We start from the raw sequence: 17,158 nt of genomic DNA on the forward strand, positions 1-17,158 counted from the left end.
CAACTTCCGTTTGGCTCGATGGCTTCCCCTTTGCCTCCCCTTCGCAGTGATATGCTTTTCCCTTCATGCGTTTGGTAGAACGGGCAGAGCTGAGCACTTCTTTTGCTGGTCGAATTTGCAAAAGTGGCTTTTTTTGGACCTTTTTGCTTCTACAGCCTCCTAGGCCTCTCCTTTTGCAAAGCTACAGCTTTCTGTTGAATTTCGAGTGGTCCCACGTGTTGGTTGACTGGTTTTTCTCAGTTTTGGAGGACTTTTCGGCAATGAAACTTCTTCAAAACCTTCTCAATGCATTCCTCTCTGAAGCACGCTTCTTTTGAGCCTAAGAACTCCCACTTCTTCGCGACAGAAGTGCTTCTTTTCGTATTTTTCAGTGGAATTCTTGCTGGTCGGCTCCTGTAAATGCTCTTTCTTCATGCCTTTGTACTCCTCTTTGGCTGAGAATGCAATTAGGCATTGGCTACTATGTCTTCTTGGCGATTGAGGACTTGGTTCGAGTTTTCAGGGCTTGGTGAGTTGTGATTTTGCTGCTGCAATTTCTTTTTGCCATAAGCTATTGGTTGGCCTCGTGTGCCGCCTCTTTCTTGGTTCACAGGTGCCCAGGCAGTGCTACATGAGTCATTCTTTGGTTGGGTACTTTGCTGATTTTATTTTGGAGCTTTAAAAAGCTTTGTGAATGCCATCTGGAAACCACTCAAAGAGAGTGCAGCTGGGGTGCAGTGTGATTGCATCTGGACAACCAATGGAATTGCACTCGAAAAAGAGAATGCCTTTGGATTGAGCCTATGGGTTAAGTGCACTTATGTGATGGTGTTCTATGCTTGAAAGCCTTGCGAAGGCTCAATGAATTAGGGCTGCGTGCTCAGTTGCAGGGAAGGTCTCCCAGATGCAACTTGTAATCATTTCACTGTGAAATATAAAGAAATTCCGAAAGGGGCGCCACGGTGTTTGGGGCCAATCGGGTGCACTTGTCATGTTTGTTGAGCAGGGGCATTCTAGCCTCCATCCCTTTTTTAGTGGTTTTGTTTGTGAACAAATGGGTAAATGCCATGCAATGGTTAATGGTTGTGATATATGCTTTGTGAGCTGTAACTAAGTGCTGAAGTAATTAAAGGTTTAGTTCCACTGCCCTCTGAGTGATTAGAGGCCGGTTTCATTGTTTCCATTGACGGGATACCACACACTCTTCCTCAAGAGGTGGGCCTCGGTAGTTTGGTGGAAGGATATCTTTGCTGCACTTTTTGACAGCTGAATAATTACAACCATAAACATGGTGAGTACCCATGAGCAAGAGAGCTCCACAACTCCTCAAAGGAGAAGGCAGGAAAGCCTTAATGATCCAGCTAGTGTACAGCTGCAGGGAGCACAACAAATGCCTTTTGAGCAGGCCACACATGAAGCTACAACTCAGCTGATGATACTAGTTCTAGCTGTGAGTTAGATGATGCTACTATGTTGAATGCACAGCTTGCAAGTGTAGTGATTGCTTTGACTCGGCTGACTCAAAACTTGGCTCAGATTGTGCAAAGAAATGCCAAGAAGAAGAAGAAATCAAGAAAGCACAAGCACGGAAGGAGTGAGTACACACATGCATCAGCTTCTCATGGCGGACAGCACACTCATGCATCAGTTTCCCATGAGGGACAACCATCAAAAATGACTTAGAAAGTGACTTCCAAGAGAGAGGAATCCCCCAAAAGAGCACTTGAGAAAGAGGTACAAAAAGTACAGCCAGTGCAACAGCACGAGCAGCCAGCACAAGGCCTTGGTTTGGGTACTTCTACTACTCAAAATAATAATGTGCAGTCCATAAATGTGGCTCAGCCACCTCAGCCATATTTGAGGCAGCAACCTGAATATTTTGATGCAGATTCTATCTTTGATGCTATGTTGATTTCACCGCCAACTGGGCATAGAAAGCAAGCCATGTATGACAATGTGGGAATGCAGCCAAGCATGCAAGCCATAGCACATGCTCCCATGCCTAATGTTCAGCCAAGCATGGCTCTCCCTAGTGAAGGGAATGCTGCCAAAATACAGCCATCTTTGGGACAGCCAACATCAAATGTATATAAAGAATTTAAGGATGGTGGCTCTCATGTCAAGTTTGAGACATATAATGAAGTACAGGATAGGCCCTCACATTCCTTCAACAGTTTGATGCTGCATTTCTTGGGGGTTTGTTTACAGAAGCATCCAAGATGAGGAAGGTTGCCACATTTTTAAAAGGCAATGCACTTAAGTGGTACACCAACCTTATGCTTCATGGAGATGCACCTGCTACTTGGCTGGAATTTAAGCAATTGTTCTCTTCTACTTGGCTTACTCCAACTTTTGAAGTTGAAGTACTTTCACACTAGCATGACTTGTCATACAAACTTTGCAAGAATCTTGATGATTACACCTAGAGGTTTTGGGATGTTTTGCTGCCATTGAGCTCTTACACGCATGCTCCAGAGGTTTTGGGATGTTTTGCTGCCATTGAGCTCTTACACGCATGCTTCTTTGAAAGAGCAAATAGAGAGGTACTGTTGTGGATTGCCTAGTGAGCTACGTGATTATTGCATCAAAACCACAGGCGTGGACAGCCTAATAAACAGCCCCGTACCAAGTTATCTGATGAAGAGAAAAAGTCACTCATGGAGCAAAACAAGTGTTTTATATGCAAAGGAGAGGGACACCGCTCTTATGATTGCCCATCCAAGAAAAGAGACAGGTCAGATGATGGTAAGAATGATGATAAATAGGCTGATCGGAAGGGCAAAAGGCCTAAACCTTCCGCATGACTTCTTCCAGATGTGATTGGGAGTTTGCCACATGCACATGATGAAGAGGAAACGAAAAAGACTGAGATGTGCAGAGCATGGGGAAAAATCAGAAATCAGAATTGTTTGTTTTTCTTTGATTCTGGGGCAAAGGCGAATTTCATAACTCCTGATATGGTAAGAAGGCTTGGCATCAAGCCTGAGGAAATGGGGCCATTCGGCATGTGTGATATGGCCAACCCTGAACTCAACACACCTGTCACTCCTATTATTGGCAAGTTGAGGATGCATATCCAGGGATATCAGGATGCAGAGGACTTCTACATTATGCCTTTGCCAGAGTATGATGCTTTGCTTGGGATGCCTTGGATGTACAGGGTGGGGGCTGATGTGCAAATGAGAAACAAGAAGATTTCTTTAACTCATAGAGACAAAAATCATATACTTGATGTAAAGTTGAAAGAGGACTCCATCCCTGTAGTTTCAGCTTCTTGTATTTTCAATGTAATAAAGCGTCATATTTCAGCGTACTTGATTTTTGTCAAAGAGGATAGCCAACTAGTTCAGGAAGGCTCTACTCTTTTTGCTTTAGATAGAGAAAGGGTTGCTTTTATTTCAGATTTTCAGGATTGTTTCTCAGATGCACTTCCTCAAGAATTACCTCCCAAGAGATCCGAAGATCATCAAATTGATATAATTCCAAGAAGCTCACCGCATAATATACCTCCCCATCGTGTCAATAAGGCACAACAGGAAGAGATAATGTCACAAGTGAAGGAACTCTTGGAAAAGGGATTAATACAGCCAAGTAATTCTCCTTATTGTTCCCCCGTGTTGCTTGTGCAAAAGAAGGATGGTAGTTGGAGAACATGTATTGATTATAGGGCTTTGAATAAAGTCACAATTAAGAGCCGTTTTCCAATTCCACGCATTGATGATATATTGGGTCGGTTGGAAGGTTCCTCAATGGACTGTATTGACCTTAAAAGTGGATACCATCAGATAAGGATACGGCTTGAAGATGTCTACAAGATTGCCTTCCGCACTTCATTTGGCTTATATGAGTTCCTTGTGATGCCTTTTGGTTTGACTAATGCACCTGCCACTTTCAATAGAATGATAGACATAATTTTTAGAGCACACAGAAAGTTTGTGGGCACTTTCTTCGATGACATCATTGTGTTCTCTAAAAATGAGCAAGAGCACAGGAAACATCTCACTATTGTGTTTCAAGAGTTGAAAAGACATAAGCTGTTAATAAACACCAAGAAAAGTGAGTTCTTTATGCATGAGATTCATTTTCTCGGTCATATAGTGTCAAAGGATGGAGTCAAGATGGATCTTGCAAAAGTTGAGGCCATAAGGAGTTGGCCAATTTTGAAAAATCTGCATGAGGTCAGAAGCTTCCTTGTGTTGTGTTCATACTATCGGAGGTTCATAAATTACTTTGCAGAAATTGCTTCTCCCTTGCATGCTTTATAGAAGAAAGCTGTACCGTTTCGGTGGGGACCAAAGGAAAATGCAGATTTTGAAGAGCTGAAGCAAAAGTTGTGTTTTGAACCTGTTATTATCTTGCCAGATCTTGCAAAACCCTTTGCTGTAACTTGTGATGCATGTGGGAATAGCATAGGAGGCACTTTGATGCAAGATGGCAGAGTGGTTGCATATGAGAGTAGAGTTCTCAAAGATGCTGAATTGTACTTACAGACATACGAGAAGGAAATGTTAGCAGTGATACATGCTTTGACCACATGGAAACATTACCTTCTTGGAGCTGATTTTCATGTGCAGACAGATCATTAGTCACTTAGATATTTTCTCACACAGAGAAAATTATATGAAAAGCACATGAGATGGGCTAACTTCCTCTCAATGTCTCATTTTCAAATTGTACATGTGCCGGGTAACAAAAATGTCGTGGTGGCTAATGCACTTTCCAGGAAACCACAGCCTGAAGCAGTCTCCAAGAAACCCAGTGTTTCAGCAGTGAGCATTGCTTACAACAATGTGTTAGATGTGATGAAAGATCAGTATGTTAATGATGCTGATTTTTCAACTATTTATGATTAGCTTTCTGATGGTCAAAGGCATGATCACTATATGTTGAAAGAGGGTTTCATTTTGATGCATGGATGACTCTGTGTCACTGATCAGATGCGATAGAAAGTCATAATGGAAAGTCATGCTCCTCCATATGCAGGACATAGGGGAATTACAGCAACAATTACAGCAGTGGAGCAATGCTTTTATTGGCCATCTTTGAGAAAAGATGTGGAAGAATATGTGAGAACATGCATGGTTTGTCAGAAAGAAAAGTTTCACAGGCAGAAGGCACCTGGATTGTTACACCCTTTGCCAATTCCGGATAGACCATGGCAAAGCATAGCTATGGATTTTGTGTTTGATCTTCCACATACTCCTACTAGACATCCACAATAATTTGCAGGTCTAGCAAACAAGCCCACTTTGTGCCTGTAAGAAAGAAAATTACAGCAGATCAAATGGCCAAATTGTTTCTGCAGCATGTCTTTAAGTATCATGGGATGCATGAATCCATAATTAGTGATAGAGATCCGAGGATGACCAGGCTCTTTTGGAGAGGGCTGTTTGAAAATATGGGCACTACGCTGAATTTTTCGTCATCTTTTCACCCTCAGTCTGATGGACAATCGGAGCAAGAAAACTCTACCATCTTGGATATGTTTAAATGCTATGTCTCAGACCACAAAAGCAAATGGGAGCATTATTTGCCTTTGCTAGAATATGCTTACAATAATACGGTGCACACATCCATAGGTAAAGCACCTTTTGAAATAGTGGAAGGTGCCAAGAAGATATCTCCCATTTTGCATACAAAAGAGAAAATCTTCGAAGCTGATCGTTTTGTGGAAAGCCTTGAAGAGGCTTACAAGAAGATCAAATATGCCTTGCAAAGTAGTAGTAGAAAAGAGCAGCAGATAAGCACCGCAGGGAATTTGTATTCACAGAAGGTGATTGGGTTTTGCTGCGTTTTCAGAAGGCGAGGCTACAAATTAAGAAAGGCAAGGAAAGGTTGTACACAAAGCTGAACATGCGTTACTATGGTCCTTTCTAGGTTTCTGAAAAGATAAACGAGGTAGCTTACAGGTTGAAGTTGCCTCCGCATTGAAAGATACATAATGCCTTTCATGTGAGCTTGTTAAAGCAATATCATGGAGATGCTCGCGAGGATTTACTTCATGAGGTATAACCTGAAGTGGAAGAACAGGATAAACTTCTAGTCCCAGAGCAGATTCTGGCGCACAGAGATAGAAAGCCCAAGGGTAAAGTTATCTGTCGCTACTTGGTAAAATTTCAAAATTACCCATCACTCGATGCGAAATGGATGGAGGAAGGTGAACTGGCAGATTCGCATGGGATATTGCAGCTTTACCTTGATGCTTTCTAGTTAGAGCCGACTGCGGTTCGGGCTCCTACAGGTAGTTCATCAGAGCGAGCGTCTGAAGCATTACCTGGTGTTTGAGAGGGGGGGTAGCACCTCCACTCCCTCAGTACAGACGGGCTCACCGTGATTTCATGAGGTCGCTTGATGACACTGTATGTTTCATACGAGATACTGAGCTGATAGTATTTCTGTTGTGAGACTTCATGATATTGATGCATCTTGACTATTGATTGCCGAGGATCACATAGATTATATGGATATCCGGATGCATGCCTCTCCTAGCCATATTTTCATTGTCTCTGTATACTATAGCTGCGGCTTTCTTGTATACTCTTTCATGGTATATTTCATGCTCGCTCTTGTGTTTTGGGACAGAATTAGCTGAAGTCAGGGCTGCCAGAAAGGATGGAATTGGGCAGTTTACCGTGAAGGGGTAGCACTAATCAGAGAGTTTAAATCAAAACCAAAAGACTCTCAGTCTTAAACTGATGTATGGCTGTTTACTCTTCTAGAATATCATGTAGGTACTCTAAATAATTGCGGTTGCTTTTTGCACTCCTTGGGAGCTGCCATGCGCCCTCCCTAAAGCAGATGTATTAGAGGGTTTCTTGCTGTCCCAGACCTTTTGGTCTCCAGTGGATGTTAATAGACTTTCTTTTCTTTCTTTTTCTTTTCTCTCTCTCTCTCTCTCTTTCTTTCTTTCTCTCTCTCTCTCTCTTCTCGCACAATACTAGGGCCCAAGTCAACAGTCGGTCGGGTTGGAACCTCTTGAAGGTCTTTATTGATTGAGAAAATATGAGTACAAGATTCAGCGCCCGCACACTGAGGTTTAAATTCTACAAAGGAGATCTAGTCTCCATAGTTGGCAACATGCCAAGTGTCGTAATCCTAGACTAGATATTAGTTACATGCCTCGAAGGGCAACTCTGGAGCCTTCGTAGAGCTCGATGTTTTTACAGTTTCTTTTACCGGTTTCTTGCCAAGAAGCTCCATGACACTTAGGTTTTCAACCCCTCTTGGTACTTGCAACAATTAATTAAATGCACATAGCCATGGCACCCATTAATCGTTAGCGCTTCCCATGCAAAAATAAACTCCAGACTAAACCTAGTCTCCATGGGCATCCCCACTAAGCAAACATGTGCACATAAACAATTAATTCTTTGGTTGATTGAGGTCAACCCTCTTGACTGCAATTAAAAGGACTTTGACCAAAGTTTAATTATATCAAATCTCTCCGTTCGGAATCGGAATAACTTGGTTGACAAAAGTCAACCCTCCTTGGCCGACGCCAAGTCTTGTTGACCAAAGTCAGCACTCTTCGAGCGTAGTCAGATGTGTTGTTCTTTGGTAAACCACAGTTAACCCTCTTGACCTAAGCTTAGTCTCCCTAACCAAGGTTAGGCTTACTTAACTGGAGTTAAGTATCTTTTACCAAAGTCAATAATTTGACCAATTAGAAAGCTCCTTGACCATAATCAAATAAACAAAGAACTCTTTAATTATGATCAAATAAATGGTAAACTGCAACTTTGACTTGGAGTATTTACAACTTGATGACAACAGTTTTTGCATTTACAAGTGCTCTGTTGCTTGCCCAAAGGCTTCAATGTGTCCACAAATGCCCATTCAGCTTCTTTCTTTCATTCCATATGTGCAATTCTAGGCACAATGACAAAAGAATACGTCGCTTTGTGAGATGAGAGACATTTCAATTGAGTTGCTTACAGCTCAACAATGAATCTAGAAAAACCCCAAGTTGAGACTAAGCCTTGGGCTGGGCTAGGGGTTTTGGCCTAACTTGGGTTTAGGGCAAACTTACTTGCTGTTGGCTACTAACTAATTAATGGACGCGTAGTTTATGTAGGTGGAGAGAGAGGGTTACGGAGGTGGAGAGAGGGCCTATGTAGGCGGAGGAGGGTTACGGAGGAGGAGGCTCTGTGACGTCTCTTGGTCATAGCTCTGGAAGACTGATGGGTCTATGAGACTGTGAAAATCTTGGTATAAACAAGCTGTGAGGGTGGAGCTAGCAAACGAGCACCCACACCAATATAGAATGCAAAAAATACAAAATGATAGTACTAAGTACAACATAGCCATGTCAGTGGTCAACTACATATCAATATCATCATCCTCCTCCTCCTCCTCCTCCTCATCATCATCATCATCATCGTCATGACATCAGGGTGGATGAGGCAATGGAGGCATGAAATCGGCGATAGAGTGCTCTCAATTGCTTACGGGTGCGGCCTTGTGATGTCTCCTAGTCATTGCTCTGTGCCTAACAAGGGCTACAGTAACCCCTGTCGGCCGGGCTCCGACTCTGAACAGAGAGGGGATATCCCCAAGTGTAATCTGCACGCCAACCCTTTGTTTGAGTTGTTGAGTCACTGGCTCTGGTCCACGATCATGTCGAGGCCTCGTATCGTGGGGGTGCATGTGATCTAGCTAGAAGAACTCTGTGATAGAGCTCTGAGAGGGATCTGCCAAGGAAGAAGTCTGTTCTTGTCTCCGTGATCGAAGTAGCCTCTCGCGGTGCCTGATTGCCTCATGAATGAAAGCTGCCAAGCATCTCTGGTCCGGATAGGAGAGGAATCGGGACAACACCCTAGACCTATCTCTGAAGAGGGAGTAGAAACGCCCTCGAATCTCATAGTAAATAGGGCACGTGAATATGAAATGCTCCTCTGTCTCAACCTCCTATATGTCACATAATGTGCATATGTGCCTCTCCCTGGGTATGCCCTTTGCTGTACCGCTCTTGATACGAAGTCTATGTGAAGAGACCCGAAACTGCCCAATAGAGATCCTCAGTGAGTGGGGTAAGTGGATCTGCGTGTATCCTGGTGGGTCAATGAAACCCTCCTATGTGATATGCAAGCAGTGATCCCTGTAGAAGCTGAGCTTCACTGGAAGCTCGCTCAGTCCTAGCCAGGTCCGGATTGTGTGTAGCTGTAAGAGATCCTCACGGATGACCTGGTTGACATCGTGTGACAAGAGAGGGAGAGAGGGAGGGAGGGAATCTGAAATTTAGAAACTCAGAAAATACGACACTCTAGAGCGAAAGAGGGAAGGAAACTTCAGTAGAGAGGGAGAGAGGAACACAGGAGAGAGAAGGGGGGTCCGTCCTTAAAGAGCTATCAGGCTGAGCGCTTAGAAGCCTCTGAATGAATCGAATCTGTAGACTGCAGCCCTGAAAGTATAGTAGCTTGAGGACTCCAAGCTCTGCTGTACGGTGTTGTACAATTGTACCGAATGATAGCCTTGAAGATGTGGACGGGAGATGTAGGTCGAGACTCCCAAGGTGGCGTGCTGCCCTGAAGTCTGTATGAAAATGCGCATGAAAACTTTTCTTATGGTCTAGGGATCCCTCCCCCTTCCCCCTTCCCCCCCCCCCCCCCCCCCCCCCCAAAAAAAAAAAAAAAAAAAAGGCATGTACGTTTGGCCGTATCATATGCGTAGGGAAACTGTACCATCAGCCAAACCGTATGCGTACGGATCCAACTATGTTTTTTGCTCATGCTAGGCCAGGGTACCATACACTATTCCGTTCTGTCAGGTGTATCATTTGTATTCATTTTTTATGACAAAATTTATATACGTAGGAGGGGATTGTAATAGTAGTGAATTCTAGGTTAGCAGACAACTAGGTAATAGGCTTTGCTAGCCAATCAAGAGCCTACTAACTATAGCTACCTCAGGATTTTTGTTGTACACTTAGTAATGTTTTCAGGATTAATTATGGGCTTGCCACATGGTAACCCTATTGTATTATCCCATAAGCAATGGTGTGCTGGCCCGCTTTTCTAAAACTATATAAAGGGGCTTCAGTTGGACTACACATTCATTCAACATTAATGCAATCATATTCACTCTATGATTGTTGGCTTCAAGCATCAGCCCATAGGTTGTACATGCCGAGAAGGACAACACTGAGCTTTTTCTTGCCAACCACATGGCAGCTACTGAACAAGCTTTGTTATTCTTAAACCCTAACCCTAATATTCGTTATGTAGTCTCTAACCCCAAGCTTTGTTATTCGATTCATTCCTAAACCCTAACTCTAAGTTTTATTATCTACACCCTAACCCTAAGCTACGTTATTCCTAAGCTCTGTTATTTTCGAAATTCTAACCCTAAGCTTTGTTATCTAAACCCTAACCCTAAGCTTCATGATTCTTAATCCTAACCCTAAGCTTTGTTATCTAAACCCTAACCCTAAGCTCCATAGAAGTTTTCAAGGTATGGTGCGAATGCGAAAGGGAGGATAATTATAACATTTATTGAAATCCTATCAAAGAAGTATGGCTGGCAGCTTTAGACTTCCCTCCTTGACTTGGTTTTGGCTTAGTTTCTTGTCCCTGCAGCGCACCCTTCTTTTTCGGACATTCGAGTTGGTGTGACCCCATTCCTCGCAGATAAAGCAACATCCCTCTTTCTTGAGCCGTTAAAGTGCCTAGAAAAAGATCTTGATTGCCCTTTGTCAAATTCAGCTTCTTCTTGGAAGGTTGTTCTGAGAGTTGCCCTCCCTAGTGCCAGAACACGGTTGGAAGAACTTGCATTTGCTTTTCCCTCCTGTATCCGAAGTGACTGTCTACTTTGCAAAGGTCACGCATATCCTATGGCCTCCTGCAAAGTGGAACTCTTGTTGTTCTTGACCTAAGACTTAGCTTTGTTATCTAAACCCTAACCCTAAGCTCCATAGAAGTTTTCAAGGTATGCTGCGAATGCGAAAGGGAGGATAATTATAACATTTATTGAAATCCTATCAAAGAAGTATGGCTGGCAGCTTTAGACTTCCCTCCTTGACTTGGTGCTTCTTCTTGGAAGGTTGTTCTGAGAGTTGCCCTCCCTAGTGCCAGAACACGGTTGGAAGAACTTGCATTTGCTTTTCCCTCCTGTCTCCGAAGTGACTGTCTACTTTGCAAAGGTCATAGTATCATCATAGATGCACGCATATCCTATGGCCTCCTGCAAAGTGGAACTCTTGTTGTTCTTGACCTAAGACTTAGCTTTGTTATCTAAACCCTAACCCTAAGCTCCATAGAAGTTTTCAAGGTATGGTGCGAATGCGAAAGGGAGGATAATTATAACATTTATTGAAATCCTATCAAAGAAGTATGGCTGGCAGCTTTAGACTTCCCTCCTTGACTTGATTTTGGCTTAGTTTCTTGTCCCTGTGGCGAACCCTTCTTTTTCGGACATTCGAGTTGGTGTGACCCCATTCCTCGCAGATAAAGCAACATCCCTCTTTCTTGAGCCGTTAAAGTGCCTAGAAAAAGATGTTGATTGCCCTTTGTCAAATTCAGCTTCTTCTTGGAAGGTTGTTCTGAGAGTTGCCCTCCCTAGAGCGAGAACACGGCTGGAAGAACTTGCATTTGCTTTTCCCTCCTGTATCCGAAGTGACTGTCTACTTTGCAAAGGTCGTAGTATCATCATAGATGCACGCATATCCTATGGCCTCCTGCAAAGTGGAACTCTTGTTGTTCTTGACCTAAGACTTATAAGAATCAGGTAATCCATCAACAAAGAATTCCAACAAAGTGATGGGATCCATCTTTGCCACACGTGTTTGCAAGTCTCTGAATTTCTGTAAAAAGTGAGATTTTGCTTGGGCTTTAAACTTGCCCACAATGTCGTAGTCTTCCTCCTCCTTCGGGAATTCTTTCTTGAAGCTTTTTCAAATTCAGTCTTGGTGGTAGGTTGTGGCTGTAATTTCTTCCACCAAAGGAGTGCTTTACGTGACAAATATCCTACTGCAAGATGAATTATCTGGTCATCAGCATGGGGGTGAAATTGGAAGTGTATCTACCACTTATGTAGCCAAGTATCCACCGCCTCCTTGGTTCTAGCCTTCTATTTCGTGGAATATGGATACAAAGTGATGTTGGGTCCCAACACCGAAGCCATAGTGCCACATGAGTAAGAGCGTGGATTGTGTTTGTCTTCAAGATTGTAGTGTCTTGATTTGTTGAACTAGCTGGGTATGATTCAAAGCGACCACATCAAATCTCGCATGCAAAGTGGTCAAGAAGTCCTTGAAAGCGTCTTCTTGGCTATGATACCAATTGACATGACCCCGGAGCTCTTGAAATCTTGGACCCACAAAACAATGACAAAGAAACAACCATAGAATCAACATAGAAGGTGTGCATGCTAGCTCACCACCAAACCGTGACATCTGCCAGGAGAAGATTCGAGAAACTGGGACGTCCCCTCCGAGCCACAAGCTGAGCTTTTGATACATCTCCCAAACAGTTCCCATCCAGCCTGGCATCCCACACCACCAGGTGGTGCCCGAGGGCCTTGGAACTTCTATTGGGCCTTGGGCTACCCTAGGAAATAGGCGCGTATCCGCAACATGATCTAGGATGGAGACCGACAAGGAAGAACTGAACTTGCTCTAATGTGCGTACTGCAAACTGAACGCCTAGTCTCTTTATACAAGCTTGAGTCCGGTACACCAAAAATAACAAAAAACCTATATTCAAAACCCTAATCTATTTGTGTCCTTGCCTAGCCTTAAGCCTAACCAGGCTCCCTGGGCTAGTCTTATGCGCCTAGAGCACTCGTCAGATATGGTCCATACACTTGACAGATTGCCACGTGTACACCTTATATGGACACGTGTCTGCCATGTGTCATAATGTGAGTCGATCTTATCTACCACGTGGCATGTCTTCTCCATTCGCATGTGCAAGGAGCTGGATGAAATTGTGAAACGTCGCGTCACTATGTGTCTTCGTTTCACATGGCTGTGTTGTACTGCTGGTCGATGTAGTAGCTGTTTTGCTATTAGTCGTTGGTCATTTGCTTGCGGTTCATCCCTTTTTGTTCGTGTAGTGTGTAGCGGTTGTGTCTGCTCCATGTTTGCATCTATGTCAATCATCTGCTGCTTGCTTGGTGCTTGTGCTTGTGGTCGGCATCTGTGTGCATTGTGTTTGACTCATTGCTTGAGTGAGGAAGCCCATGATTGCTGTTGGTTGCTGAGTCTTCGTTGCTTTAGGTGGGCTGCGTAGGTCATTTTGCTGCTTGTATGTTTGTTGTGTTGCTGATGTTGTAGTTGTGTTATTGTTGCTGGTCTTTGTTGATTCAAGTCAAAGCAGGTCGCTTCTTGCACTGGCCTAGTTTTGCTTGCCGTGGCCCTTTGCTTTGGTTTAATTCAATGCTACCATCGGTTGCTTGAAGTAGTAACGTAGTTGTTTTAGGTCAAGACTCGATAGGTAGCTGATTCTTTGTTGAATGCTTTGTAGACGTTGCTGTTGGAAACTAAAGAATAGGCATAGGACCCCAAACTCTATCTCACATGCAGCAAGAGGAAAGAGAAACACTCAAAGATCTCTTCCACAAGGAAACATGAAAAAACTAACACAAATAATTCACACTCACAATCTCTCTTTCACAAACTCTCACTAAGCACACTCAAGAAAGCTTCAAAAGACACATGATAGCACCATTATAGGAAAATTCCATCATTGGAAGGTCTCTCTTCGAGCTCCAAATGCGAAGCTTTCTTAACCGAAATGAAGAGTGAAACCCTCTACAAGAAGGAGATAGACAAGCCTCAACAGGCAACAGGCATGAACTAGCTCTAATACCATGTGAAAACAAGAGAAAGTTTGACCTATGGTGTGCTTAAACTAATCTAAGGTGGATGGATCCTAAGTGGATGCATGATGAAGAGCTAGACTAAGTAAGCACAGACTCAAGTTCAATTAGGTTACAAGATTGAAACTTGTACTCATAGAGCGACTTTAGAGCTTGCATATGTTATGACCCCTTTTACCTACTGAACTAGCTCTAATACCATGTGAAAACATGAGAAACTTTGACCTATGGTGTGCTTAATCTAATCTAAGGTGGATGGATCCTAAGTGCATGCATGATGAAGAGCTAGACTAAATAAGCATAGACTCAAGTTCAATTAGGTTACAAGATTGAGACTTGTACTCATAGAGAAACTTTAGAGCTTGCATATGTTATGCCTCCTTTTGAGTACAACCTTGCATTGCTAGTTTCCTGTCTCACATATCTCAACAAGAATCATGGGCACTATAGATCCAATGGTATGGCATGTTGACTGTAAATGGCATAAACAATACTGTATTGAAGACGATACGAAATAGACAATGTTGAGGATTGTAAAGTCATACTGGATGACAAGATGGCACGGAAGGTGATATGGTCACACTGTAGGTGACATGGTGAGACTGAAGGTGATAAAGCTATATTGAAGATAGCATACATGGTGATCAGCCATGATAGGAGGTAACCTCTGAACTATGAATAAGCATGTGCACAGGATTGGTAGAAAATAACCGGCTGGGTTGTGACGTCATATCACAAGAACTCACACAAAGGAGCTCACACGTGTGGTCAGTAAACATAATAATAAATGAAATAGATGGAAATAAGATACCATTACAGTTCCAGCATGCCCTAGGTATAGTATTGATGGTCGAATAGGCTGCATACCCTATTTGGTGAGATGGCTTTCTATCTTTAACAAAGATTTTTCAATCACGATAGACTGCCCAGTTCCTTTGTGTTGAGAGAGAGAGAGAGAGAGAGAGATTGTATTTTAGCGACAATGTTTGTGAGTACACTATAATTGTTCTAATTGTCGACAATGTGTATGAGTACATATAATTGTTCTAACTGTCTACAGCTGAGTTTGGAATGGCTGTATCTACTATGTGAAAGTTTGACTAGATGGATTTCTTCGTTGCATGTTGCTAGATGATGGCAAGTTGGATGTGCTAGCTTAGTTTGTAAATGTTTCCATAAAGCACCAATTCTGGGTCTGCAATCTTGTGGCGATTTTCTGCCATGCACAGCCTTACAGCAGGTGATCTCTTGCTTTTGTTTCGACTTCGATATCCTGGGTAGCATAGGACTTCTGGAATCAAGTATACACCAGTTCCTATTGTTTATATGCAATTGATGGTTTGTAGCCTTTGGGTTGACCAGTATAAGGTGGAAAAGTGCACTTGTTTTTGGTGTTTGGCATTTGCCTGTATTCATCTGGTAGTAAACGGCCACTATTTCATGTTGAAGAATTGAAGTACTCTTTCATTGTAGGAGATGAAGGGCTTCCAACTGAGTGGCATTATTATGTTTTTGCAGCCATCAACAGAGTGAGGAAACCCCAGTGGTTTGGTTTATGCTCCTGTATATTTATGTTCTCTACTCTCCTGACTGGCACTACCGAAGTACCATGCCCACTTTCCTCTTCATTTATGGTTCAATTTTTGCTATCCTCCATTCACAGTTTCGGTTTGTTGTAAGCTACCGCATTCATAACTTGTTTTTGGGCTTGCTTTCTTTGCCTCGAATGTACAAATACTACATATACAGTACAGACCGGCATGCCAAGCGGCTCGTCCATATGTATGCTTTCACCATGGTTTTGGGATGTGCATCGTGGGTTCTAGATTGGACTTTTTGTGGGAGGATCTCAGCATGGGTTGTCAACCCTCAAGGACACGCATGGTGGCATTTCTTCACTGGGTTCGCTTTTTTCTTTGCGAACACATTCTTGCAGTTTTGTCGAGCTGAACAGCTCAATTGGAGTCCAGAACTCCATCATTTTTGTGGTTTGCCGTATGTGAAGGTTTTCAAGCCCAAGATAGAGTAAAAGATAGCTCATTTACAATCATTGGCCTCAGGTCTTAGTTGGGTTGTGGTGGATCTGAGGGGATACAGTAATTGCCTCGGCTTTTTACATCAGTTTTACATGAAGACTCATAAATATATTGAGTGCGCCATTTCTGATTTGGTTACGTGTGGTAACTTTTGGACTCAGCTTTGGATTTTGTTGATGTTATTCTAGTTTTGGTAATGATTTCGATCTCGTCCATTGCTGGAATCATCAGCGAAACACCCCAACAGCATTGTCCTTTTTGGGGTTTGCCTTATGTGAAGAAATTTAATCCCAAGATGAGTAAAAGATGCCTTGTTTACAATCATAGGCCTCAGTTTTGACTTAGTTTATGTGATTTAAATTTTTGGTAATGATTCAATTTCCAAGGAAGTTGCTGTTGGGGTGCCCATGGATGGCTCTAGCAATGGGGAAAATAGCTGGCATGGCTTTCTGGGAATGTGTTAAAACTATCTGAAGCAATGGATCAAAAGAGCCAGAATGAATGCTGTAAGAGAGAACCAGTGCCAAAAAAACCTCTGTTCTGAAGTCAAATGTATCTGGTTTGCTAAAACCTTAAAGCTTGTCTATAACCTTTATCAGCAAAAACAAAGAGGGTGAAATGAATCTGCGGCACAAAGGTACTTGCATATGAATGTTTATTAAGAGTCCTTGTTTAACCTAATGTTTTTTGTTTTTCTGTTCCTATGTTTTTCTGGTTCTGGTCCTGGATCTTGCTCTTGTTTGTATTTCGGTGGTGGTTCTTTTGAAGCTGCTTTCGCTGTGCACAGAGCTTTGAAGTGGAAGAGGGAAGACGTGTCAGTTTTGTGATTTTTGTGACCATAGTTGCAAGTATGGAAAACGTTTTTCTCAAAAAAACATTATAAATCGTTTTTATCAGGGTGGTGCTGAAACAAACGTGTGCCGAAATAACCCCTCATTTAATAACTTTAGGGCTACACTTTATAAACATAAATTAGAAATCACAATACCAAGTGACTGGTCAGAAATTCACAGCAAGTAACTTCAGATGCACCCTTCTTTAGATTATGATTTTTTGGAGCAAAAAAGTGCATTGATAAAAACACGTTTTTAAAAACATTTGAGTGTATTTTCTTCATGTAGCGAATGCAAATATTTCATTGCAACTAAATTTTAATTGTTTTTTTTTGGTGGTACTCAATTTAAGGTCTAATGATGTCTATGATTCTTTGACATAGTTCCATGGGAATGGTAAAGAAGCTACCCTCCTTACAATTCAAATGAAGGAGGCTACTGCACCAAAGGTACAAATGCAAACATGATGGTTTTTGAATAGCAGCCACTTGTGAA

General features: G+C 42.5%; 1 protein-coding gene across 3 annotated transcripts in view; it reads left to right on the forward strand.

Moving 5' to 3' along the window:
• LOC147883069 (alkaline ceramidase-like) overlaps nucleotides 1-16,119 on the forward strand; it is a 43,355-nt gene extending 27,236 nt beyond the window's left edge. For all 3 annotated transcript variants that reach the window (XM_087399749.1, XM_087399751.1, XM_087399750.1), the window contains exon 3: nucleotides 15,313-16,119. In XM_087399749.1, coding sequence (XP_087255875.1) covers nucleotides 15,313-15,823 — 511 coding nt within the window. In that variant the 3' untranslated portion in view covers nucleotides 15,824-16,119. The remainder of the gene's footprint in view (nucleotides 1-15,312) is intronic.
• Nucleotides 16,120-17,158: the final 1,039 nt, after the last annotated feature.

Source organism: Dipteris shenzhenensis, chromosome 28 (genome assembly GCF_047967505.1).
Source record: "Dipteris shenzhenensis isolate YYH24624 ecotype China chromosome 28, Dip_SZ_1.0, whole genome shotgun sequence".
In the NCBI taxonomy this organism is placed as follows: Eukaryota; Viridiplantae; Streptophyta; class Polypodiopsida; order Gleicheniales; family Dipteridaceae; genus Dipteris; species Dipteris shenzhenensis.